This window comes from Giraffa tippelskirchi, chromosome 11, assembly GCF_054371585.1.
Source record: "Giraffa tippelskirchi isolate mGirTip1 chromosome 11, T2T-mGirTip1v1.2.pri, whole genome shotgun sequence".
NCBI classification, from domain to species: domain Eukaryota; kingdom Metazoa; phylum Chordata; class Mammalia; order Artiodactyla; family Giraffidae; genus Giraffa; species Giraffa tippelskirchi.
In genome coordinates, this window is record NC_137285.1 from 62,988,662 (window position 1) to 63,016,586 (window position 27,925).

The following is a 27,925-nucleotide window of genomic DNA, read 5'->3' on the forward strand; positions in this document are numbered from 1 at the left end:
ACCCTTACGACCTCTTTTAACTTTTATTACTTCCTTGAGGGTCCATCTTCAAATAGGGCCATATGGGAATCAGGGCTTCAAGGTATGAATTGAGGGTGGGGAAACGAATATTCCATAACCGTGAGGATAAGGAGTAGCTTGAGGAACAGGACGTCCCCTGGGCACTTCGAGGCGACCTCTTTCTCCCCAGCAGCAGCCCGAACGGGCTCTGGATCCCAGGTGTAAGGACGGATGGGTTCAGCATTGCTCACCGTGATTGGCCTCACAGTGATAGTCCTCCATGTGCTTGGCTAGGATGGGTGCTCTAGAATTCAGGATGTTACCAGCAGCGCTGCTGTTCTTTCCTGTCCTCAGGAAGTGGTGTGGAGTCTCTCAGACATGAGAACCCTCTCACCCCTGGTGCTGCGTCGCCACCCCGAGCACCCATCTGCCCCGTCATCATCTTCCCTGCGGTGGGGATGCCGTGCCTTGTCTGGGGAGTCAAGGAGTGTCCATTTTCAATTACCATTTTCCAAGATAAATTCCCTAGCTGGGCATTCTGATGTTGCCTCAGCAACACAGTTCCACAGTGATCCATGGAATTACACATACATTCTTCCCAAGTATTTATTGAATGAATTCCAAAATGAATGGGTGAATGGAAAAATGAATGAATGAACGTTTCTTTCACTGGCTGTAGTCTCCTGACAGCAGAGTTCCATAAAAGCTTTCTGACCTAAAGAGCACCTAATATAGTTATTCCTTAAGTGACAGACTCCTCATCGTACAGCTATTTACTTATCATGTGCACTTGCAAATCTCAGGAGTAATTTCATTTTTGCTGTATTGGTCTTCTCACCTCAGGTTTACTCAATTCCAGCCTTACTTACATCAAGTGAAAAGGAATGTCGAGCTTAAAGACCGTCCCCACCCTCACCCCCGACTCTCCCTGCCCCACCCCAGTGCTCATGGCCTGCAGGTTCTCCAGATGCCTCTTTGGGTCTTGAGCTGTAGTGGGATTGCCCTTCAGTCCCTTTCCAGGGGCTGATCCTTTGACCTTTTCTCTGATATTCACATGTGTGATCCAAGCAGCTGTGCCTGTGTGTTTGAACAGGGCTGAGCCTCCCTAAGTTGAACAGGGCTGAGCCTCCCTAAGAGCTGTTCAGCCAGTGGCCTTGGTCGTGTTTCTGCTGTGTCCCTAGCACTGAAAGCAGTGGGGGTGGCTGTGGGGAGAGTTACACCCTCAAGGAGGACACACCTCTACACTCAAGCTCAGAAAGCAGTCGGGGAGGCTGTACAGAGACAGGAAATCATGTGAGGAAACCCAATTCCTGCAGGCCTCTTAAGCCACCCAGGGCTCCTTTCTCACTGAGGAGGAGTTGGATGAGAAAGGTTGGGTTCAATTAGCAGTGGGCTGGGGGAAGGGACCTCAGGAAGGGGCACTTGTGGAGGCAGCCATTGTTGTGTGTGTGTGTGTGTTAGTCACTCAGTCGTGTCTGACTCTCCGTGACCCCATCATCCCGCCAGGCTCCTCTGTCCATGGAATTCTCCAGGCAAGAATACTGGAGTGGGGTGGCATTTTCTTCTCCAAACCATTGTTATTTATTTCTTTTTTAAATATGTGTTTATTTGTTTGACTGTGCCCGGTCTTGGTTGCAGCATGTGGGATCCTGAGTTGTGGCATGTGGGATCTAGTTCCCTGACCAGGGATCGAGCCCAGACCCCCGGCATTGGGAGGACAGAGTCTTAGCCACTGGCTAAAGAAGCCACTTAGCCACTGACAGCCACCAGTTGTCGTGAAAGTCCCATGATGACTGTTGTCATTAAAACTGGGCATCCCTTATCACTGTGGGCAGGGGGCCGACGGAATTGCCAGACCAGTGGTTCTCAACCAGGGCTGGTTCTTCCCCCACCCCCGTAGGACATCGGGCAGTGTCTGGAGATTTTTGGGGCTGATACCGTGGAGGAGGGAGAAGAGGGTAGAGGCCAGGGATGCTGCTAAACATCCTACAACGCAGAATTCTCCAGCCCAGGTATCAAGAGGGCGGACGCTGAGAGCCCTGGGGACAGCCTGGCGGGTCTGCAGTCTGATCCGACCGGTGGGAACTGGGCCACTGGGCCTCCCTGGGTCACGGTCTCCTTATCTGTGACGTAAGGGCCTCTAGGGTTACATGCGGCTCTGACCTTCTGTGATGCAGGGAGGCTGACTCAAACTGGAGATTAAAGATGGGATGTGATATCTTCACCATTTCATGGTTTTGAAGCAGAAGAAATGTGGAGGGTTAAGGAAACAGTGCTTCAGCCTCAGGTGAATCTTTAAAAATTTGAACCATATCCTCTTTATAAAACCTGTAAGAGGAACTGGAAGAGCCTCAGTCTCATGCTTTGTCACTGTGGAAGGAATTCTTGACGGGGCTCAGGGGACAGCCCGCGACAGAATCTTCTAGAGTTACACAGAATCTAAGATGCCACCAGTGCACCTGAAGGCGGCTTTTCAAGTATTGTCCCAGCTGCCAAGTCACTGAAAGGGAACACAGCTCTCCTGAGCCGGGGCCTTTCTTCCCTGAATTCTGACTAAATTAGAGCCACTCCCTGTCTGCCACCCATCTCTCTTCCAATCTAGAGGAGCCTGCTCTTCCAGACCCTAAGAAACAACCAGAAGAGAAAGATTGAGAAAATAAGATTTGCCTACATGGAGAAGCTGGTCTAAAGAATACACGAACTGTCAGAGTTGCCCAAATAAATTGATGGTATTACATTTATTGGTACTTTTCAGAAAAATCAATTGTTTCTAAGAAAGTTCCCTTGCCACAAAAAGTTATAGTGAAGGCTGTTCTTGTACTGTAAAAAAAAAAAGTTTCCAATATTAAAAATTCCAATCATGCTTGTAAAACATGCTGTTTACAAAGAGAAAATTCTGTATGATGGTAACTCTAATTAAAGAATCTATTACCATGTCATAAAGATGGTAAATTTGAATTTCAGAGTGTTGGAGTAGTATTTTCATGGAAGTATCAGGATTTATTTGTAGGTATTTACAGTCACCAATCTTATAGATGTAACTAAAATGCTAACACAGTATGCTGTCTGTGTCAGTGAAATCAGAGGCTCCAAAGATCAAGAAAAATTCAGTAGATGCTACCCACACTCAGGAACAAAAGCAAGGCAAGCTCTCTGGGATGGACGTATGAAGGTGGGGGCTGGCCTGTCTCGTGGCCCTAAGCCCGTCACCCACCAGGAGGCCTTCTGTGCCTCTTTGGGTCGGTCGGCAGTGTATGAGCCTCCCTGTCCAGCCCCCACCCATGGCAGAGGGAAGGGGTGCTTCCTGCTCACTTTACACCCCGTGACAAAGGGAAATTCAAGGGGACCTGTCCAAATTTGACACTCACCCCAAATGCTCTAAGAGCCTAAGTGCTGGCGTGAGAGCAGGGGAGAGGGAGATGGTGACGTCAGGGGTCCCTGCTGCCCCCAGCTGTGGGGCCAGCCTGTGTCTCCTGAGGGTCCATGGGAGCCATGTCAAGAGGCCTGGCTCCAGAGACGATGATTAGGAGAGGAGGAGGGGTCGGGCCTTGACAAAGGGAGAGTCTGCGTGAGGCTGACCCTGAGTGACGAGGCCCTGATGCTCAGCAGCAGCCGCATCATGGGAATTCCAACCGGGGTTCCCAACCCAGCAACCTCCAAGGCCCCCAGAAGCTTTCCAGGAGACAAATGCCAGCTTCAGACCCCTGCCGGGCCCCTAGGGTACCAGTGTCCTGTTCTATCTGTACCAAAACACTGTGACCATCTTTCCCCAATTCTCCCTCCTGAGGGTGACTCTAGAAGGTCAGAAACCTCACAAGCCCTGGGACAAGGAAGTACAATCTAGAAGAAAAAAAAATTCAGTCTTCCCTCATAGCTCCACTCAGGTTTCCAGGATGAAAGCATGAAGGAACCAGGAAAGGAGAAGCCCTCAGTAAAGCAAGGAGTCAGGGTTGTTGTCCTCACACCGGAAGAGGTAAAATTGCCTCTGTTCAGAGGTCTAACTTACAATAAACTGCACCTGTTTTTGGTGCATAGATCATTGAGCTTTGACAAGTGTATGTCAACTGGAAAAAGAAAAATACAGCCTACAAGTGGAGGATTATGTTTTATCTGGTAGACTAGCTGAGGACCTAAGTCTGGGAGCCAGCCCTCAGATAGCCCTGAGAGACTGTTCAGAAGAGGTAAGGGAGGAGCCAGGATGCCTAGGTTTTGGGTTTTTTTTTTTTTCAATCTTAAAATATCTTATTCATCTTTCCATAATCCAGATCAAACACCTTCAATCATGCTTGTGTTTACATAATTATGTCACCAATCTGCTAAGCCTTTTTGAAATAAGGCCCCAATCACACCTCCAACTGTATTTCATAAGACTGTTACTCTGTTCAACATTAAAAGCAAGTAACAGCTGAAAATATAATAAAATTCAGGGCAATAAAAAAAAAGAATGAGGTGAATGTATCCCTGGCGATATAGAAAGGTCTCCAAAATAAGAATGAAAAGGCAATTTCAGGAGTGTGTGTTTGTGTGTGGTATTGTACAGTTAAGCATCTCTCACTTTAAAAATTTTGGGAAGATTACACACCAAGCTGACAATTTGTTGTTATTTGTTGTTATTTAGTCACTAAGTTGTGTCCAAGTCTTCTGCGACCCCATAGATTGTAGCCCACCAGGCTCCTCTGTCCATGGGGTTCTCCAGGCAAGAATACTGGAGTGGGTTGAGATGTCTAGTTTTTGCAACAAAAACCAAGTAGTCGGACCATCAGAAACATCACTGTTAATTAAAGAAAAACGGACATCTCAAGTTAATGAACTTAGCGCTTTTCTGTGTATGGGAAGATGCAAGATCGGGGCTTGGTTGAGGTCATTTCTTCGAGAAGAACCTTAGCCATCTCGAGCCAGCATCATAATTTCTGCATCCCAGACCCCCTCCGGATGCACAGATGAGGGTGGCTGCAGTCACCTCCCTTGTTACTCACAGAGCAGGTGGCATGCTGTGTCCACCTGTCTGCACCTGCGTACCCACCGCACCGTCAAGACGCGCAGTGTCTCCGCCATCCCCCGGAGTCGCCTGTGCCCCTGGCAGCCACACTCCATCCTCCTGTAGCCCCGGGGAAGCACTGCGCTTCTCCCGTCTGCCACTGCAGGCCGATGGGCACCTGATAGACTTTCACACAAATGGAGCCACGCAGTACGTACTCTTCGGTGTCTGGCTTCATTCACTACCGTAATATTTTTGAGATTTATCTATGTTGTGTGTGTCAGCAGTTTCTTCCTCTTTATTGCCGAATAGTGCTCTATTGCATGGATATATCATAGTTTATTTTCCATAGTGTCCTCTTATGGATGAACATCTGGGTTTTTTCCAGATATGGGCTATGAACATTCTGTTGCAAATATTTATTAGACAAGATTTTATTTCTTCTGGATAATTACCTAGGAGTGGGAATTGTTGGGTTGTATGATACATCTATGTTTACCTGTATAACAAATCATCAAAATGTTTTCCTTTAGTGGTTGTTTTATTTTCTATTCCTACAAGCAGTGTATAAGAATTCCAGCTCTACATCTTTGACAACTTTTGGTAATGTCGATGTTAGACTTTTTCATTTTAGCTATTCTAGTGGTTATATAGTGGTATCTCTCATTGCAGTTTTAATTTCCATCTTCCAGATAGCTAATGATGTTGAGCATCTTATGTGCTTACTTTTTAATATTTGTTTATTTATTCTGGGCTGAGTTGGGCCTTGGTTGTAGCATGCAAGATCTTTGTTATGGCACACGAGCTCCTCTCTAGCTGCAGGTTCGTGGAACCAGTAGTTGCAGCAGGCAGCTTTATTTGCCCCAAGGCCTGTGGAATCTTAGTTCCCTGGTGGTGGTGGTTTAGTCGCTAAGTCATGCCCAGCTCTTGCAACCCCATGGGCTGTAGCCTGCCAGGCTCCTCTGTTTATGGGATTCTCCAGGCAAGAATACTGGAGTGGGTTGCCATTTCCTTCTCCAGGGGATCTTCCCAACCTAGGAATCAAACCCAGGTCTTCTGCATTACAGGCAGATTCTTTACAGACTAAGCTAGAGGGAAGCCCCTTAGTTCCCTGACCAGGGATGAAACCCATTCCCCTGCATTGGAAGGCAGGTTCCTGACCACTGGGACACCAGGCAGGTCCCGTTATGTGCTTATTGACCGTTCAATACATTCTGTTGTTAGTGCCTGTTCAAATTTTTTGTCCAATTTTTTTATTGAGTTATTTGTTTTCTGATTATTGGACTGTATGAGTCTTCATATGGTCTGGATACAAGTTCTTTGTCAGGTATAGTTGCTAATATTTTCTTCCAGTCTGTGGTTTGCCTTTTAGTTTTCTTAATGGTGTCTTTTAGAGACCAGATTTTCTTTTTTGGCCACCCTGCATGGCTTGCAGGGGATCTTAGTTCTGTGATCAGAGACTGAACTTGGGCCACAGCAGTGAAAGTACAGAGTCCTAACCAGTGGACCACCAAAGAGGTCCCCAGAAGACCAGTTGTCTTTAGATTTTGATACAGTTCTATTTACCAGTTTTTCCCTGTTATTGTTTGTGCTTTTTGCTTTACAAGGCATTCAAATTACTGAATGAGATTTACCTGGTATTAAAAATGCTCAGCACACCTTCACCTATTTATTTTTTATATTTTTAATTTTTTGGTAAAATCCATATACATACATATTTTTTATTTCAAATTTAGTTTTATTTACAACTACACTTTTACATTTAATTCTTCTTTGATTTCTCTATTCTTTTTTGGTTTTTCCGTAGTTAATTTAATTATTATGCTCCTTTCTTTGTTGCTTCTTGCAGAAGACTTTTATGAATGATCTAGCTCTGATTTTTAGTGCACTCTGTTCTTTTGAAAGATTGGATTAACATGTGTTATATTTTCTCCCTTTCCATTTCTTTTTTTGTTAATTAATTAATTTATTTTTTAATTAATTAATTAATTTTAATTGGAAGCTAATTGCTTTACAATATTGTAGTGGTTTTTGCCATACATTGACATGAATCAGCCATGGGTGCACATGTGTTCCCCATCCTGATCCCCCCTCCCACCTCCCTCCCCATCCCATCCCTCAGGGTCATCCCAGTGCTCCAGCCCTGAGCGCCCTGTCTCATGCATCGAATATTGTGATGGCTTTTGCCATACATCGACATGAATCAGCCACATGTATTTTAAACTTTTACCTGTACAATGTTACATTTCTAACAATGCTTCATAAAGTTGTCAGGCTGAAGGGAATAATGCTTTAGTGATCTCAGAACTGTGTGACACACAGTAGGGTCTCTATAAACATGGACTGTTGTCAGAAGCTTTTAGTTACCTGCTTGTGACAGAAAAAGCTACCAAAGCTCTGCCAGCGATTCCATCCAAAGGCCAAGAAAGACCAGCTCCCTCGGGGGCCACCTCTGTATCATAGGCCATTCCAGAGAAGGAGAAATGACTCTAAATTGGGCAGCTACCACCAAGTGGATGTCTAGAACACAATAACGAGGAACATGGGTATCTTTAAGCTTAAATTTTTTTTAATTAGAATTGCATAGTGTATAACTGATTCAGTGTACCACAGAAGTTCAGTGGAACTCAAATAAGCTATACTTGGAGAAATGTACTCAGATTTTCTGCCATTAGGCAGAATTCTAGGGAGATGTTAGCTAAGCTTCCTTTTTTTTGCAGTTTTTAAATTACTGATTTGCTTTATAATACATAGTTCTAGAAATAAGTTAATCTGATAACAAGGTTAAAAATTACAGGTAGAAATATGTGTGTGTGTGTGTGTGTGTGTGTATGTATGTATTAAAAGGAAGGGGAGTGTATATATATGTTAGAAAACACCTTGATGCTCAAAAAGATTGAAGGCAAAGGAGAAGAGGGTTACAGAGGATGAGATGATTGGATGGCATCACTGACCTCAGTGGACATGAGTTTGAGCAAACTCTGGGAGATGGTGAAGGACAGGGTAGCCTGACATGCTGCAGTCCATGGGATCACAAACAGACACAGCTGAAGCGACTTAGCCTCCTTTCAGTAATTTTAGAGACTGGGAGTCAAACAGTCTGCAGTGTTTTTCTTTTGTTTTGTTTTGTTTTGTTTTTGCTTGGTGGTTGTTTTACAAATATCCTTAAAGTCATCTTGCTGCAAGTTAAGCCAATTTTCTTCCGATTTGTTCTCAGTGAAAATGGATAAGAACACATAAGCATCTCTTCTTTCAGCTAAGGAATTGCATGCTCAGTTCCTAAAATGTCCCCTCTGAATTTATTTTCCAGTTCTTTTATTATCTTAGTTACTCTGCCGAGCTCCTCAAGTATCTCCAAATTCCTCTTTGGATGCTCAACCCAGATCTCAGCAGTCAGTCATCTAGTGAAGCTCTGAGGATAAGAGGCTCATTCCCAGCGCCCACTGCTTCCCAGGCATCCCAGCATTGCGGCGGTTGTGTAACCACAGGGCCATGCTGTCGGCTCATTGCATTTCTATATCACCATGTCCAGCATTGTATCTGTACGCTGAAAAGTGTTGAGGCTCTAAATTCCATCAAAGTCTCAATCTCTAAACATTTGGGGGCGGGGTGTGGAATGTCAAAAGACATTTTTAAATTTAAACATCAAGATCAAGAGGTTCCAACTGCACGTAGAACATATAAAATGAAAAGTCAACAAACTGTGCCCATCCACAGTCAGCCAAACCACAATGGCCCCTGGACCACTAGGTGCCAGGGCCTCTGGGCCTCTGTCCCTGTTATTTCCATTGCCAAGGATGCACTTTCTGCAGACAGCCCAAGGCACTCTCCCTGAGCACATTCGGGTCTTCCCTGAGAGAGTGCCTTCCCAGCAAGACCTCTCCTGATTGGCCTAACTGCAGCTCTTTTGTTCAGCTCAGCCCACTCCAACCCACCCTTGGGAATTCCAAGACCTCCTCTTAGACTGCTATATATTTCCTCGTAGCACTTAACAGACATAGTCTGTATTTTCAGATGTTAATTCGTGTGTTGTCTGTCTTCCCTAGTAGAAAGTAGTTTGTGTTATGTTGTGTTCACTGCTTTATTCCCCAGCGCTTAGAAGACTTCCTGGCACAGAGAGACTCTCAATAAATAATCTTTGGATGAATAAATCTGTGAATACACATAGAATTATTTGTGGTGAGAAAGAGCACTTGAACATTTATCTTTATTTTATGAAAAACATATATAATGCTTTGTTGTCGTTCAGTCACTCAGTCGTGTCCAACTCTTTGTGACTCCATGGACTGCAGCACGCCAGGCTTCCCTGTCCTTCACCATCTCCCAGAGCTTGCTCACACTTAGGTCCAGTGAGTCGGTGATGCCATCCACCCATCTCATCCTCTGCTGTCCCCTTCTCCTCCTGCCCCTAATCCTTCCCAGCATCAGGGTCTTTTCTAATGAGTCCACTCTTCACATCAGGTAGCCGAAGTATTGGAATTTCAGCTCCAGCATCAGCCCTTCCAATGACTATTCAGGACTGATTTCTTTTAGGCTGACCGGTTTGATTTCCATGCTGTCTAAGGGACTGTCAAGATTCTTCTCCAGCACTACCATTTGAAAGCATCAGTTCTTCGGTGCTTAGCCTTCTTTATGGTCCAGCTCTTACGTTTGTACATGACTACTGGAAAAATGAGCTTTGACTATATGGACTTTTGTCAGCAGTACTTACTAAGTGCTAAACACTGTTCTAAATTATTTACAAATATACCTCTAATCTTCATGACGGTTGTATGAAGTAGGACTATTACCGTCCCCAAGCTATTAATGAGGAAACAGGTGCCTCCGGACCACAGCTGAGACGCAGTGGCCTACTGCAGAGACTGTGCTCTCGAACACTACCAGGCTGCCTCTCTTCATTAAGTAACTGACATACATCTAGCAGAAGCCCCCAAACTGCGCAGATTTGGGCTGGGGCCAACAATAGCATGCCTTCCGGGCAAGGTTATTGAGCATGGATGCTGGGGAAGAGGCAGTGGACCACATCCAGGTGTTGGAGAGTTGACGTAGGCGACTCAGAAGAGGCAAATAGAAGTAAGGAGGGCAATGCAAGTGAGAGCAGGGGGGTGGGGGACCCAGGTAGACGTGGGGAGAAGGGCAGGCCTCAGGAGAGGCTGATGAGAATGAGAAGCATCTAAATTAGGCTCCAACTGCTGCCTAACTGGGACCCTTCACCCCAACTTGGAATCTAGCAGCAAATGGCCAATGGTTGAAGCAATGAGGACTGGGGAAAGAAGTGTGGGCATGGCCTGAGCATGTGAGAGTGACCTGGAGGTTAGGCACAGAGAGAGAAGGAGGAAGGAAAGAAGAAAACCCAGATCAGATCTGAGAAATTATCCTTCATGTTCCCTCATCTCTCCTCCAATCTTGCAATATCAGATTAATTCATTGACCAAAAATCTTTTAAGAAGTGAGTTAACAAACTGTGCTGTGTTCATATAATAGGACAACACAGTGATAAAAAAGTATGAACTATTGATACCTAACAGAGGCAGAAGAGATTAAGGGGAGATGGCAGGAATACATAGAACTATACAAAAAAAAGTCTTAATGACTCAGGTAACCACAATAGTGTGATCACTTACCTACAGCCAGACATCCTGGAGTGTGAAGTCAAGTGGGACTTAGGTATTACTACTAACAAAGTGAGTGGAGGTGATGGGATTCCTGCTTATTTTCACCCTGCTTATTTAATTTCTATGCAGAATACATCATGTGAAATGCTGGGCTGGATGAATCACAAGCTGGAATCAAGATTACTGGGAGAAATATAAATAACCTCATATATGCAGATGATACCATTCTAATGGCAGAAAGTGAAGAGGAACTAAAGAGCCTCTTGATGAGGGTAAAAGAGGAGAGTGAAAAATCTGGCTTACAACTCAACATTTAAAAAAAAACAAGATCTCAGTGATCCTATATGCAAGGCGCCAAAAGGGACACAGATGTAAAGAACAGACTTTTGGGTTCTGTGAGAGAAGGCAAGGGTGGGATGATTTGAGAGAATAGCATTGAAACACGTATATTATCATATGTAAAGTAGATCACCAGTGCGAGTTCAATGCATAAAGCGGGGCACTCAAAACTGGTTCTCTGGGACAACGCAGAGGGATGGGGTGGGGAGGGAGGTGGGAGAGGGGTTCAGGATGGGGGGACACATGTGCAGCCATAGTTGAGTCATGTCAGTGTATGGTAAAAACCACCACAATATTATAAAGTAATTATCCTCCAATTAAAATAAGTAAACTAAAAACAAAAAACTAAGATCATGGCATCCAGTCCCATCACTTTCTGGCAAATAGAAGGAGGAGAAAGTGGAGGCAGGGACAGATTTTATTTTCCTGGGCTCCAAAATCACTGCAGACAGTGACTGCAACCATGAAATTAAAAGACGTTTGGTCCTTAGAAGGAAAGTTATGACAAACCTAGACAGCATATTAAAAAGCAGAGGTATCACTTTACTGACATGGGTCCCTATAGTCAAAGCTATGGCTTTTCCAGTAGTCATGTACAGATGTGACAGTTGGGCCACAAAAAATGCTGAGCATTGAAGAATTGATGTTTTCAAATTGTGGTGCTAGTGAAGACTCTTGAGAGTCTCTTGGACAGCAAGTTGATCAAACCAGTCAATCCTAAAAGAAATCAACCCTGACTATTCACTGGAAAGAGTGATGCTGAAGCTGAAGCTCCAATACTTTGGCCACCTGATGCGAAGAGCCAACTCATTGGAAGATATTCTGATGCTGGGAAAGATTTAGGGCAAAAGGAGAAGGCGGCAGAGGATGATAAGGCTAGATAACATTACTGACTCAATGGGCATGAGTTTGAGCAAGCTCCGGGAGATAGTGAAGGACAGGGAGGCCTGACATGCTGCAGTCCATGGTGTCACACAACTGAGCAACTGAACAACTATTCATACTCCCAACAACCCAGGTGAACCTCAGAAAAATGAGGAAGAAAAGAAGCTTCTATGATCTGAATGTCTTCTCCCCTACCCAATTCATATGTTGAAATCCTGATGCCCAATGTGATGATGATGTTAGGATCTGAATGTCTTCTCCCCTACCCAATTCATATGTTGAAATCCTGATGCCCAATGTGATGATGATGTTAGGGTTGAGACTTTGCGGGGTGATTAAGCCATGAGAGTGGATTAGTGCTGGTATAAAAGAGCTCCCTCAGACTTCCCTACCCCCTTCCACCCCGTAAGGGTACAGCTAGAGCTCTATGACCAGGAGGAGGGCCCTCACCCGCGGGTGCTGCTGCCCTGATCTTGGACTTCCAGCCTCCAGAACTGAGGGAAATAAATGTCTGCTGTTTACAAGCCACTCAGTCTGTGGTATTGTGTTCTAGCATCCTGAACAGACTAACACAGAAGCCAAACAAAAAAGTATAGTCTGTATGATGGCACTTGAAATTAAAATACTAGATAAGTAAATAAATCGCTAGTAACAGAAAGTAGATCCATGGTTAGCTGGGGCTGGGGCTGGGGTGCAGGAAGGGGCAGGAAGGTGGATTATAAAGGGACACACGGAAGCTTTTGGAGGAGATGGAAATCTTCCTATCTCAATGGCGGTAACAATTTCACAGGTGCACGTTTATGTCAAAGCTATCAAAATAGACGCAAAAAACTGGGGATGTTCAAACCTATAAATCTGTTATTTGGGGTTGTTTTCTTAAGGCTTTTCCTAAGATTCAATACATGATTTCTTTTCTTCTTTGTTTTTTCGTTTTTGTTTTTTTTTAGTTTTGGATTTAAGTGGTAGAAACAAGTTTGAGCTTCCCAGGTGGCACCAGTGGTAAAGAATCTGCCTGCAGTGCAGGAGACTCAAGAGACATGGTTCTATCCCTGTAGGGAGATCCGCTGAAGGAGGGCATGGCAACTCACTCCAGTATTCTTGCTTGGAGAATCTCATGGACAGAGGAGCCCAGTGGGCTACAGTCCCTGGGGTCGCAAAGAGTCAGGCACAACTGAAGTACTTAGCACACATGTGCGCACGCCCACAGAAACATCTTTGCACAGCACACTTCCCCTGAATCCCTTTCCGATATGAGGAACCCTCCCTGGCCCTGGAGATATATTCGTTTGGAACCTCAAATATGACGTTGGGACTTCCCTGGTGATCCAGTGGCTGAGACTCCATGCTCCCAACGGGGAGGGCCCAGGTTCCATCCCTGCTTAGGGAACTAGATTCTACCTGCCATAACTAAGACCTGGCACAGCCAAATAGATATAGAAGTATATAAATACATACATAAATATTTCAATGTGACTTATTTGGAATAAGAGTCTTGGTAGCTACAATTAAGGTAAACATATCAAAATGCAATCACTGTGGGTTAGTTAGGGCCCACCCTAAATCCAATAACAAGTGGTCTTAAAAAGACATCAAAGGAGAAGAGGCAGGTATGCCAAATCAAAGGCAGTGTGAAGACAGAGGCAGAGACTGGAGTGACGTGGCTGTAAGCCAAGAGCTGCTGGCACCCACCACAAGGTGGAAGAGAGGTACGGTACAGATTCTCGCCAAGCCTCCAGAAGAAACCAGCTCTGTCAACACCTTGGTTTTGGACTTCTGGCCTCCAGAACTGTAAAAGAATAAATTTGTGTTGTTTTACACTTATAGAAATGTGTTATAACAGCCCTAGCAAGTGAATGCAGAGCCCCTAGGTATTTTTATTCCTTACTATCGTTAATTTAGTTATAACCCTATATCTTATTTCTCTCTTTTTGTGGGCTTTTTTTTTTTTTTTGGCCTGTGCTGCACAGCATAATCCCATCAGGGATTATGGCGCCAGGGCACCAAGTCCTAATCACCAGACTGGCAGGGAACTGCCCTGCCTCCCACCCATATCTTATTTCTGCTGTTTGTTTTTCCTCCTCTGAATTAGTCCTGTTAGAATTTTATTTTCTTAGCATTTGGCTGCTTATACTAGAGAGTTATTCATTAACTTCTCTAACCTTCAGTTTCCTTGTCTGAGAAATGACTGTGAGTACCTGTTGCCTAGGGTTGGCTGGGAGGATTGAATGAGTTAATACATGTGTATGTTCCTGTAACAGCACCTGGCGTATAGCAGATGCTGTACACATACTGTTCCTCTATTATTAAGTTCTGCTCCTATTTCTTAACACACTTTTTGTCTGCAGGTCTTAGTTATGTCCTGCAGGATCTTTTAGTTGCAGCATATGAGCTCTAGCTCCCTGACTGGGGATCAAACCCAGGACCCTGCTTTGGAGCACAGAGTCTCAGTCACTGGACCACCCTCTGTTCCCACTTCCGAAGGGATGGGTCAGTTTGTAGTTTCCTTAAAATTAATGATACATTTGCTTCCATTATGTGGGTTATTGGTGAAAACACTGCACTATTCTTAGAAGGACCTTTCCTTATGGGTCCTGAGATTAACTCTGAGCTAGGTTTTCAGCGAATCCCCTCATGATCTTCAACTTTGTGGTGTCAAAAGTTGCCATGATTTAGCTCAGTGGACTGGGTGATGGCAAATGGACCCAAGGCCGTTACTTGGTACACCGTGTAAGTTGATTTACTGATCATTTCCACAGTTAGAGTCTAATTTTATGCATTATTTTGCAAATGTGAGCCATTTGGCATTTGGGGACAGAGCAAAAGACTATAGGAGGCTTGTAACAATCCACCAGCATGATAGGAAAAATAAAGTTCATTCATGTTGATGTGTGGTTAGTAGGGCCCTCTTAATAGCCTAACTTCATATGAACTGACTTTAATCCTTACAATTGCTGTCTTTCTCAGAAAAATACAAATAATTCATATACAATAATAAATATGTAATATCCACATATTAGTCATAAACTGCTTCATCTGAAAAGAACAAATGTATCTGAGGATGCTGAAAGTTTAGTGAAATGTGTTTAGAATTTTTACCTCTTTATCAGGTTGTGGGCAGACCAAAGAATGAATGGTTTTCGTCCATAACTGACAATGCATTGAGGAATAGCTAAGCAGAACAAAATCAAAAGCCTTGTCAAGTCACGAAAAGATTTTAACGCTCATTCCTTCTTTCTGCAAAGTCCTTCAATGTCAGTGATGGGTAAACCTTCAGCTTCTCCTCTTTATTAAGCCATGTTATTAATACCTATGCATCACCTTTATTTCCATAAAAAAGAAAGTAAAGAATTTAGTCTTAGAAGTTTATACTTTTCAGACTCTTCTGAGAAGACTTAAGGGATCTGACCATTCATCCACATTTTATCCAAAGGACCTCTGTTTTAACTACTCAGTTCCATTAACTGTATGCTGTCCTAACATGAGAATCTAATATTATATGTGCATCACTTAAAAAAAAAAATCAGGACTTCCTAGGTGGCCCAGTGATTGAGACTCTGTGCTTCCCCCGCTCCCCGATCCCTGGTGGGAGAGGTTCTACTCGCCATGTGGTGCAGTCAAAAAGAAGAAAATCAGTAGACCGTTTAATAGTTTTCCTTCAGTACAGTGCTTTGTATGTTGGCAACTCAGGAGCTTGATAAGGAGGGCACCGCGCGCTGTTGAACCGAGTCGGTGATGTGGGGCTTCAGCTCTTAGGAGGGTTGGGTGAAGCTCTCTCTGCTGCGCGTAATTGAAGCTTCAGGTTGCCAAGAGGTGGATGACTAAGAGGTAGCTGTTTTGGATCAAGGGCAAAGTTTTAATTGGATGATGAGCATTCTCAAAGGGGATATAGCAATTTTCTGAATTGCATAATCGAGCGATTTGAAATTTAGAAAGCAGTGATGTCATCTGCCCCTCTTTTAAAAGAACGTACATCTCCCTCTGTAATTATCTTGTGTTTAATAACAGCAGTAGGCCAGGGCCAAGGGATGCGGGGGTCAGGAAAGACCAGGCCTCGGAGGTGTGTGGGGGCAGTGTGCGCAAGGCGTTTCAGTCCTGTGTGCTTGTGTTTTCTTGATGAAATTCCTGGCAAAATTTTCTTTCTATGTTGTTTACTGCTTCTTCTTGTTCTCAGTTGATTTCCTGTTCCAAGAGGCTTACCTGTGTTAAAAACAACGGAGTCCAAATATAGTCCTTCCCAAATTATAACTTGTGAATTTCTCTCTTCTTTATTGGTGTTTAATAAACTATATGAAGAAAGAAATAGTAGACTCTTGGAGAATGTTGTATATGTGCTGCAGGTCGTTACACTTGGAGTTTACAGAGAGTAGGAATTATTATGTCTGTTAATTTATGGAGAGGTAGAGAATTTGAGATCCACTCGGTAAAAGGTTAAACTGGGATTGGTTTCTTAATTTTGCGTGTGTGGCATAGTAGAAGGAACGCTGGACTAGGAGTTAAGAAACTTGATTCCCAGCCCTGGTTTTGCTGCTATTTTGCTATGTAACTCTGGGCCCGTCACTTAATTTTGCAGGGCATCAGATTTCCCATCAGAAAAATAAGGGTATCTGATCAGATTACTTAGAAAATCCCTCTGTGTCTAAAGTTACGTGGTTGTTTTCTGAAGATGACACTTTCTGAGTGAGTCTCTGACAATTTTATTTTTTTCCCTGGTTTGTGTCTTTACCCCACTAGAAAGAGAACCACTCTGCTTTTTTTTTTTTTTGATGTCTAAAATGCTTCTTAGTAAATGTAAGTCGTTTATATATTTTTCCTTCTGCATTGGGAATGGATCCCGCTCCTTACCTCTGCTCAGGGAGCAGCTGGCAGAAGAGAAAGAACCTGCTCCAGTGCCTATGGGCGGGGCGACTTTGGGAAGGCAGTTAACTCTGATTCTCTTTCTGTCTCCATAATATGGGAATAATCGTTCCTACCACCTCCACTCCTGGTGGTTCTGAGTAGTAAATGAGATCAAGCGTGAGATGACCTGGCAGGTCGCAGCCATTTACCCAATATTCCTTCTCTCACCCTGCTTGCCATGTTCCTTTCCCCACTGGGTGGTCCTGCTCTTTCTCAGCTTTAATAGAGAAGGTGCAAATCGGTCTCCTGGCACTCACTGCCCCACAGTATCCAGTGCTTAACAGATACTGAACAATGCACAAATAATGATTGAATAAATTGAATAAAAAAAAAATCTTCAGTATACTCATGGGATGACCTTTCAAGGAAGCCTCCTGTTGAACCTAGAAGAAACTATAAAAAGTAAGACGAAACATAAAATCAGCCATCTAAAGTGAACAGTGCAGCGGCATATAATGCATCTGCAGTTATACAACTACTGTCTCTACGTAGCTTCAAAATAAACCCTGCATGCATTAAGCAGTTTCTCCCCTTTCCCCTCTTCCTTCCAGTCCTTCCCTGGCTGCTACCAATCTGCATTCTGTATGGGCTTATTTGTCTGGATATTTCATACAAATGGAATCATGCAACATGTGACCTTTTGTGTCTAGCTTCCTGTATTTACTCTAATGTTTTGAAGTTCATCCATGTTGTATCAATACCCTGTTCCTTTTTATGGCTTTACTCCATTGCATGTATATATCACAATTTGTTTGTTCGTTAATCTGTTGATGGGCATTTAGGATGTTTCAAGGGACTTCCCAGGTGGCTCAGCAGGTAAAGAATCCACCTGCAACGCAGGAGACGCAGAAGATGTGGTTTTGACCCCTGGTTTGGGGAGATCCCCTGGCAGCCCACTCCCGTATTCTTGCCTGGAGAATTCTATCGACAGAGACTGGCGGACTGCAGTCCATACGGTTTCAGTCGGACACAGCTGAAGTGACAGCACGCACACACGCATGGGCGTTTAGGTTGTTTCTACATTTTGACTATCTGTGAATAGTGTTGCTATGAACATAAGTATACATGTATTTGTTTGAGTGCCTGTTTTTAGTTCTCTTGGGTATATACCCAGGAGTGGAATCACCGAGTCACTTGGTAGTTTTATGTTTGACTATTTGAAGACCTGTAGGACTGTTTTCCACAGTAGCTGAGCCATTTTACATTCCCACTAGCAGTCTGCAAAGGTTCCAGTTTCTCCTTAACCTCCTCAACACTTGGTTTTGTTTTTTTTAATAGCCATCCTAATGGTTGTGAAATGGCACCTCTTTGTGTTTTGATTTGAATTTCCCTAATGACTAATGATGTTGAGCATCATTTCATGTGCTTGTTGGCCATTGGTACATCATTTTTGGAGAAATCGCTATACAAGAACTTTGCTTATTTTTAAATTGGGTTATTTAATTGTTTAATTATAGGAGTTTATTATATATTCTGCATACTAAACCCTTATGATAAGGGTTGATATCATGATATCACATGATATATGATGTTCACACCTAACCCTAATCTTTTCACTTTCTTGACAATAGAATTGATGCACAGAAGTTTTTAATTTTGATGAAGTCCGATTTATCTACTTTTTTCTTTTTTTCATACTTTTGGTGTTCTGAAGCTTTTTTTATGACAGGGTCTTAATTAGTATTAAAGGAAAACTAGATCTTTTCCAGAAGGTAACCTTTACTTTAAAATCCAGAGCCATGCAAATACAAATGTAACAGCTTCTTTACAATAAGTGGAAGAATAGAAGGACCCAAAGCAGCCTCAAAGCACTATTTAGATGAGGTGCCAGGGGAGTCTCACTTTAGTTTAAGGAGTCTCACTTCCCAGGTGGTGCTAGTGGTAAGGACCCTGCCTTCCAATGCAGGAGACTCAGGTTTGATCCCTGGGTTGGGAAGATTCCCTGGAGAAGGAAATGGCAACACACTCCAGTGGAGAATCCCATGGACAGAGGAGCCTGGTGGGCTACAGTCCATGGAGTCACAAGAGTCAGACAGGACTGAGCGATTTAGCATGCATGCATGCACCAGAGTCTCACATTAATATAAATTAAACATCAGTGGCAGAATCATAAATATTTTTAAACTACCATAGATCAGAAAGGATAGTGTCTTTGGATTATTCTTTTTATAATCAAAATCAGAAAAGCCTGATACAAAATTTGTGGAAATGCTTATATTTCAATATTTTTCTGTTTCTCTGCTAGTCAATGTTGATAGCTATTGTGCTTCCTTTATAAATAAGGGAACTATTCCCAATTGTAACGACTGTGCTTTTCTCAAAGATTTTACGCCTGTAATTTACACAATACCACAAATCAGCCAAATAGCTCTTAACCTTATTCTTACTTCAGTGTATTATTTAGAAATTTTATTTTAAAAAGCCACAGTTTATTTTCTGGTTCTTGGTTATTATCATAGGGTTTTGACCATTTAAGCTGGCCTAGTAGCTTTATAAGTAGCATTTAGTTAAGTTCAGAAAAGAAAAAAGCCATTGCCTTTGCCTTCTCCCCTATACACTGAGTTAAGTCCTGTTTTCTGTGTGCAGGTATGATTCAATTGTGAGCATTTTTTTTAACGTGAGGCATTTATATTTGGGAAATAAAATATGCCCACTTCTCTGAGTTCTGAAGACAAACCAATCAAATCAAACATTTTTTCTGTAAATGTAGTAAGTACTTATCTGATATGCATGCAGATGACACACCACCGTTATGGCAGAAAGTGAAGAGGAACTGAAAAGCCTCTTGATGAAAGTGAAAGAGGAGAGTGAAAAAGTTGGCTTAAAGCTCAACATTCAGAAAACTAAGATCATGGCATCTGGTCCCATCACTTCATGGGAAATAGATGGGGAAACAGTGGAAATGGTGACAGACTTTATTTTTGGGGACTCCAAAATCACTGCAGATGGTGATTGCAGCCATGAAATTAAAAGACGCTTACTCCTTGGAAGGAAAGTTATGACCAACCTAGACAGCATATTAAAAAGCAGAGACATTACTTTGTCAACAAAGATCCGTCTAGTCAAGGCTATGGTTTTTCCAGTGGTCATGTATGGATGTGAGAGTTGTACAGTGAAGAAAGCTGAGTGCCGAAGAATTGATGCTTTTGAACTGTGGTGTTGGAGAAGACTCTTGAGAGTCCCTTGGACTGCAAGGAGATCCAACCAGTCCATCCTAAAGGAGATCAGTCCTGGATGTTCATTGGAAGGACTGATGTTGAAGCTGAAACTCCAATCCTTTGGCCACCTCATGAGAAGAGTGGACTCATTGGAAAAGACCCTGATGCTGGGAAGGATTGGGGGCAGGAGGAGAAGGGGACGACAGAGGATGAGATGGTTGGATGGCATCACTGACTCGATGGACACGGGTTTGGGTGGACTCCGGGAGTTGGTGACGGACAGGGAGGCCTGGCGTGCTGTGATTCATGGGATCGCAAAGAGGCAGACACGACTGAACTGAACTGAATTGATCTGATATTCTATTTAATAAAATAAACATGTCATAAAAGCATCTTCCTTGGACTTTGTTCCTTTGCTTTGCTGTTTGATTGAAAAAGTCCTTTCTACCCCAGTGAATACTGTATTTATTAAGCCTGGGAGACCAGAGATGGCTCATGCAACACGCATGTCTGTGACTTCTAAAAATATGCATTATTATGTGTGAGGCATCAAACTCCTCCTTGAAAATGACCTTCTGTGGGCAGTGATTAAACTTTTCAACTCGGACCCCTTTCATGCTGCTGGGCTGGCCCTTCTTATTCAGCGTTCCTCGCTGTCTCCCCTTCTTCAAAATGAAACACAATATCTTCAGCTAACAGAGCCCAGAGAGGCTGGTCATTGGCTCCCATTGTCCCCTGATGCTGCAGCCCCGCCCCCTTGGCTGGCGCTGACAAGCTGTTTATATTTTTCTAAGGGCCACCCTTTAACTCGGCGGCCTGATGACTATAATGGGCCCGATTGTCTGTGGGCTGCAGAGCGCCGAGGCCCCACGTCCAGGGAGGCTGGGGCCCGTCTCTGATGCACCGGAGAGGCGGATATGGAATACCGGTAAGGGCGCTGCTAAGGGCGCGGGGGTGCTTTTTCGGGGCTCGCTGGTGGATCCTGGGCACTGTTTTGGAGAAACGAGTCGTGACCGAGTTGCTAGCTTTTTCCTGGTTTTAATTTTCTGCCTGCTCAAGACGGAAGGAACAGATTGGATCTCTGGATTTGCTGACGAAGCTCATAGGGATCCCTGTAGACCCAGGCAAGAACCGAGCAGGGAAGCAAAAACCCAGGGAGAGACGCACGGAAGCGGGGTTGACACCAAAGCCACATGGAAGAGGCCAAGCGCGGGGCTGCCTCGGCGATGCCGTGAGACTCAAGGGCTGTTTTCTCTTTCGACGTAGCAGTTCACAGACAGAATTTAGCTCTGCCACTGTGGATTTCTAAGCCAGCTGTTGGCCAGTGTAACTCAGTCAGCCCCCTTTGAATGCGTCTAGGATCTTCTGGGGTTTTCAAAGGGCGACCTGTAGTAATCTTGTGTGCCATAAATAGTTCTGTTCAGAAATGTGAGAACGGTTTAGAGCTGCAGGCTGTAAAGTTTTTACTGCCCCATTAAGGTGTTCAGAGAGTACTACGGCCGGCTGCAGTGGGGCTCAGGAATGAGGGAAAGCCTGGGGCGATTAGAGCATTTGTCGTGACTAGCAAGCAAGAAACCCGGGGGGCCTGAGGACATCACGTGAGAGGCGGGAGTGAGCCCTGAAAGGGGCTGCGCCAGCCCTCCCGGGGGTTCTGTCTGGTTTCCGCGCGAAAGAGGGAGGGCGGAGAACCGTTCAGGCATCCGCCTCTGGTCCCGGATTTCAGCATCATGGATGCCCCCCGCCCCGCTTAGGCGGAGTAAGGCACCTCGCCTAGGGCAGAGGGCCACAGGAGGCGAGCAGGGAGGAGGTGCGCAGTTACCGGGCTGCACGCAGGGGCGAGGGGCTGGACCTCTAAAGCCCTGGGAATTGCTTCACGAATTCCCGCCTCCTGCTGAACAGAAACTCACTATGGCAGCTTTGATGGGAGGCTTTTGTCTCCCTGCCTTTCACATGAGCCTCGCGGTGCAAAGTCAGTGAACCCAGTCTCTGCTTGATATAGACAGGAGCCTGAAAAGGGGAAGGCGTATGGTTCAATTTTCAGATAAAACAACGGGTGAATTATGGGGCTTTAATGCATCTAGTGCTTAATAAATCTCCCCACCTCACCTAATCCCCGGCCTCAGGACTTATTATCCAGACACAGCATGTTTAAAGCCAACATGATTTAGGGCTCCTGGAAGACTTAAATCAGATGCAATCTTTTTATTTCTTTTAATGAATTTGACCCACAGCATCAAGAGTGTTTCAGCACAGTGTATGAAGACAGCTGGTGATTCCCAAATGCGGTCAGGCTCTCCTTCAAGGGGGCGACTTGCCCCCTGGGGAACAGAGCTTCTGGCCCTGCCAGTGCTGCCCCAGAGATGCAGGGCTAAAAGGTGTGAGTCGCCCTGTCCTTCTGCCTCAGGCCTCCCAAATCCTGGCTTCCTTCAGGTCATCGTATTCTCCTGTTTCTACCCCACAAGCACCCCCAGGGGATGACGAGATAGGAAGAACCAGGAGGAGGAGGTGAGAGCGCGGGATGAATTCCAGGAGATCCCACGTGAACAAAGGCAGCTCCTGCCTGGCTTCTTTCATCAGGATGGTGGGCATGCCAGGCTCTGGAAATTTCAGACACAGCATCATTTTTAGGTTCAGAATTTATACTCATGATAAAAATAGAAGATTTACAACATAAAGTAGTATTCCTCTGTTGTTGTGTTAGTCGCTCAGTCATGTCCGACTCTTTGCAACCCCATAGACTGTAGCTAGGCTCCTCTGTCCCTGGAATTCTCCAGGCAAGAATACTGGACTAGGTAGCCATTCACTTCTCCAGGGGATCTTGCTGACCCAGGGATCAAACCTGAGTCTCCTGCATTGTAGGCAGATTCTTTATCGTCTGAGCCATCAGGGAAGCCTTCTAGAGCTTTCCAACACTGAGGGCTGTTCTCACGGACTTACGAAACCAAAGAGACAAGCCTGTATGGATGAAATACTATGACGATGACAAAGTCTAACATAAATAGTACCTATCATTTATTGAGCACTTACTATGTGCCAAGCCTTTTCATGTATTATCTCACTCAGTCCTCCCTAATCCCTCTGAAGTACAGTTCTCATTTTACGAAGAAAGAAACTGGGGCACAGAGAGGTTAAGTAACTGGCACAAAGTCACACAGCTAATAAGTGACCTGAAATGTGAATCATTCGGAAGGTATACAGTACCTCACCTTGTGTTATGAAGTGAGGAGTTTCTGTGGAATAGAGTTGGCATTCATATTCACAATTTTTCAAGAATCCATCACCACAACCAAAATGTGACCTCCTGTGGGAATGTAATTGGTGGCTGGGAAAGAAAGCCAAGAACCACTTCTTTTAAATGAGCAACAGCGCCAAAGAACAGCAGCCTTGTGCAGCAAGCCAAGTCCCAGGAAGGGCCAGCTGTGCGGCTGAGGGCGCTTGGGCCTGGCCCTGCCACACCATGGGTGGACCTGTGCTGTGTGGGACTGGACCCTGGGAGGAATGACACGCAGCAGAGAAACTAAAGAACACAGGGGTAAAAAGAAACAGCTTGACTCAGACACTCTTGGGTCCAGCCTGTGATAGAAGCGTGTGCGAGGCACAGTGGAGCTTGGAATAAGCACCCTAGCCAGACGGGGGACATAGGTGAAGGCTTTGTAGAGAGAGGGGGGATTCCAGAAGGAAGTCTTGCAGAATGAGAAGAGTGGGTCCAGTGGACACGGAAGGAACGGTGCCTAGTGCTAGTGGTTTCTGACGCGGTCGGTCCGTGGTGGGGCTTGTGGGCACCTGTGTACCAGGGTTGGAAACAGCTGAGTGAAAGGGATCAACACGTGCAAAGGCCCAGAGTCAGAGAGCAAGTAAACAGCTTGCTTAGTCTGGTTGAAAGCTGACATGTGAGTGAACAAGTGATCCTGGATGAGACAAAACGGGTAGAAAATGAAGCCAAAGAAAATTGTTCCGTAAGTGGCAAGATCTTGACAACTGTTTTATCAGGGTGATGGATGTATAGGGATCCATCATCTACTTCTGTGTTTATTTAAATTTTTATTAATAACTTTTGTAAAAAGGAGGATAGCCCATAGATGCACCAAGACCAGCACATAGCTCAGAGCAGAACTTGAACCCCAGGTTTCCCGGTGTATGGTGACTGCTGGAGACCTTGGACCTACCTGGACTACTGGAGAAGTCCCTGGACCGCTCAGGTCCTCCTTCTCCTCATCTGAAAGTGGGGTAATAACGGCCACCTCCCTGGGCTGTTGTGGGGATCGAAAAGATAGACCATACAGACATCCCTCCATAGAATGGCATGGAATCATCCCTTCCCCCACTCATCCCTTCTGACTGAGGTTTCTAGATGATGCTGTAGAAAGTTCCAAACAGAGAGCCTCAAAATAGTCTGTAAGTTACAGAAGCAAGAACATGCGAGGCAAGGTCCGAGCTGGAAGCAAGTCTGGGGCTAGGTGAGTGGCCTGAGAAACATCCACAGCACAGACTGACACATGTGAGTTTAGAAAAGTTAGCCCTGCAGATGGCTGAAGAACAGGAAGCCCCGTGACCTTGGCTCTCCAAGGCCTCCCTCCCTAAAGCACGGAGCCCCAATTTGATTTGCATTTATAATCCCTTGCGTTTCATGCACTTTCTGTCTACTTAAATTTTTAAGTGAGATACCACTCCCACCATCACTCACACTTAATGAGCGTGTGGTTTGGTCACCCTGGATATTAAAGTGTCCCAGGGAGAGAGAGGGAAAGGGAATCAGAACAGTAGACTGAGATTTCATCCCCGGGGAGTCCCTGGGAGCCATTTAGATAAGCATCGTCTCACCTCAAGCCACACCTGGGAACGCAGTCCCTGACCACACCGCAGTCTCCTTTCAAGGACAGTGTTTCCTGGTCTGGAAGTCTTTAAGGACCAGCTGTGTTGTGCCTTCCGGTACCTTCCTGAGGAGTTGACGCTGAGGGAACAGCACGCTTCACGTTTCGCAGCTGTTGGGCAGAAGAGAAAACCCCTCAAACTGTGGACTCTACAGAAACCACAGGAAGCCAGAGGGCCAGCCTCTGACGTCACCAACAGGAGAGGGCCAGCCTCTGACGTCGCCAACACCAGAGGGCCAGCCTCTGACGTCGCCAACAGGAGAGGGCCAGCCTCTGACGTCGCCAACACCAGAGGGCCAGCCTCTGATGTCGCCAACACCAGAGGGCCAGCCTCTGACTTCACCAACACCAGAGGTGCTGCCTGACACCAGCCTCCAAACCAAGGAGGCCAGTGCTGTCCACCCTTGATGGGTGTGTCAGCTTAGTTCAGCTCAGTCGCTCAGTCGTGTCCGACTCTTTGCGACCCCATGAACTGCAGCACTCCAGGCCTCCCTGTCCATCACCAACTCCCGGAGTCCACCCAAACCCATGCCCATTGAGTCGGTGATGCCATCCAGCCATCTCATCCTCTGTCGTCCCCTTCTCCTCCCACCTTCAATCTTTCCCAGCATCATGGTCTTTTCCAATGAGTCAACTCTTTGCATCAGGTGGCCAAAGTATGGGAGTTTCAGCTTCAACATCAGACCTTCCAATGAACACCCAGGACTGATCTCCTTTAGGATGGATTGGTTGGATCTCCTTGCAGTCCAAGGGACTCTCAAGAGTCTTCTCCAACATCACAGTTCAAAAGCATCAATTCTGCGGCGCTCAGCTTTCTTTATGGTCCAACTCTCACATCCATACATGACCACTGGAAAAACCATAGCTTTGGCTAGACGGACCTTTGTTGGCAAAGTAATGTCTCTGCTTTTAAATATGCTATCTAGGTTGGCCATAACCTTCCTTCCAAGAAGTAAGCGTCTTTTAATTTCATGGCTGCAATCACCATCAGCAGTGATTTTGTAGGAGGAAGATATTTAAGTCTGCAGCATCCTCAAAGCCTTGGTATAAACCTGGTCAGGGCAGGCCGTGTCCAGTGTGCAGTTTTTTGAGGTATCAGGCAGCTAAGTCTGTCCTCACTGAGATTCCTCTAGGGGGCCCCCCAAAGACAGAGTTCTCACTGGATGCTTTTGCCCCACTCCGACTTCTCCTGCTCCAGAGGGGTAAAACTGAGTCCTTGCTGAGCTCTGAAGCTGTAAGTTGGCCTCAGAACTAGGCGCCATGAGGAGCACTCACGTGTTTACCAAGGTCGTTTCAAGTCAATATGGTTTCCTTGGTTGCAGCACTGGGTGATTTCATTTGAACGACAGGAGCTTTAAGCAGACTCTTACTGAGGAGCCTCTGTCTGCACAAGTCCTGTGAAATGTGCAAGGCAGCTCCTTCCAGGGTCCTCGAGGGCTCCAGGGGCACCGGGGCCATCTCTGCGTTTCCGGGAACGCCCTGGAGAGTTGAATCCCTTTGCTATGTCACTGACACACAGGTTCTGACCCTTTGGACCCAGGGACAAGAGCCAGGGCTCCCGGAATACAGGAGTCTTGCCCTATGCTCATCACTGCTAGATGATTCTATCATCTTAAGAGCATTTTTTAACGAGAAAATAGCAGCCATCAGTGATTTCTTAGAAATGTGGCCCGTTTCAGTATAACCTCAGGGAGGCTAGCCATTGTCTTCCGATACTCTCTGTGATCTGGGAACGCAGGGGGTGAAGCATAAATCTTAATTAATACTGGACCATTAGGAAAAGAAAATGGAAAGACTCTTGTAAGGTAGCAGTGACCCTAAAAAACCCCCGAGGCCGTGCTGGAACTGTGACCAGGAAAGGCAGGGTCAGCCTGAGGAAAGCAGCGTTCTTCCCACACTCAACCCAGGCCCTGGACCGGCGGCGGAGGGGGCCCGAGCCGCGCCCAGCCTCCCGCATCGCCGGCGGGCGCGGGCATTCAGGGAACCCTGGCCCCCTGGCCCATCCGGGCTCCCCAGTTGCTGTCTGCACACATGTCTGGTGCCCATTTCGAGGGGCAGGGCCCCCGGGGCTTGGGGTGGGGTGGGGGATGCTGCTGCTCGAGGGGAGACCTGGGCTCAGCGCCAAACAGGACCGCGTGCAAGCGGGGCTGGCGGCCGCGGATCCTCGACCTTGCCGCGAACTGAGCTCAGAGAAACGTCTCAGTACCTTCCGGGACCCCAAGGCCGGTGGTAAACCCGCTCCTTCAGAGTGGGGACCACGTCCGCCTGTGTCCACACCGCTAAGAGGGCTTTGGGAGGCGGGCGGGGAAGGGGGTCCCGTCAGAGCGGCCCCAGCGCGCCTCCTCCCCCGGGCGGACCTCTCGTCATCCCCGCTCTGGAGTCTCTGAAGAGCCCGACGTCACCCGGGCCGGGGAGGGCCGGGCTGCGAGAAGAAAAGGTGGAGGCGGCGGCGCCCGAGAGCAGGAAACCCTTCCAGCCCCTTCCTCTCGCCGGGGCTGCTCTGCGGCTGCGGCGGGAGTTTCTGTTCTTTGAATGAAAGCCATCGTGCCGGTGCTGCCCGCGGAACGGCGCTTTCCGGTTCGTAGCCCCAGGCGGAGGCCTGAGCCTCTGATTGCACTAACTCCAAGGGAACGTGGGTTTTGTTCTCATCTCCTCCAGCTCCCAGGCACGTCTGCTCCCAGACCTGGACCTGGAAGCTTTGTGTGTGTGGTAGACCGCCGGGCAATCGGCCTGCAGCACTTAAAACGGAGGGACTAACGCTGATTAAGCACCAGCTGTGTCTTAGGGCCTGTTCTCAGTGCTTTATGTATATGAACCGGGTAACCTTACAAGGGAGGTATTCTCCTTTGTTTTCAGACGAGGAAACTGAGGCTCGGAGAGTTAAGAAAATTGTCCAAGGTGACACAGCTGGTCAGGGGCATTCTGGTTCCAGAAGCTGCGTTTTTAACCACTCTGTGATACCCCGGGGGGCGGGGGGGGTGCATTATAGTCTTTATTTTGTATGTATTCACACCCCTATTTCTGATTATTTAACTTCTTTCAAAATTTTTCCTATTGTTAACAATGTAATGATGACTGTTTCTGTAATAATAGCTAATAATTCTTAACATTTATTGCACTGCTAACGGTGGCAGACCCTGTTTCAAGTTCTTTATGCATCGTAACTAATTCAGTGTTTGTGAC

At 45.8% G+C, this 27,925-nt stretch overlaps 1 protein-coding gene across 5 annotated transcripts in view; it reads left to right on the top strand.

The window, feature by feature from the left end:
- Window positions 1–27,925, top strand: part of TRIM2 (tripartite motif containing 2) — a 179,389-nt gene that overhangs the window by 37,473 nt on the left and 113,991 nt on the right. For 4 of the 5 annotated variants that reach the window (XM_081543667.1, XM_081543677.1, XM_081543666.1 and 1 more), the window contains exon 1: window positions 20,682–20,799. The exons of the other annotated variant lie outside the window; for it this stretch is intronic. In XM_081543667.1, the coding sequence (XP_081399793.1) occupies window positions 20,770–20,799 (30 nt within the window). In that variant the 5' untranslated portion in view covers window positions 20,682–20,769. Of the gene's footprint in view, window positions 1–20,681; window positions 20,800–27,925 lie in introns of those variants that run through there. 5 annotated transcript variants of the gene reach the window in all.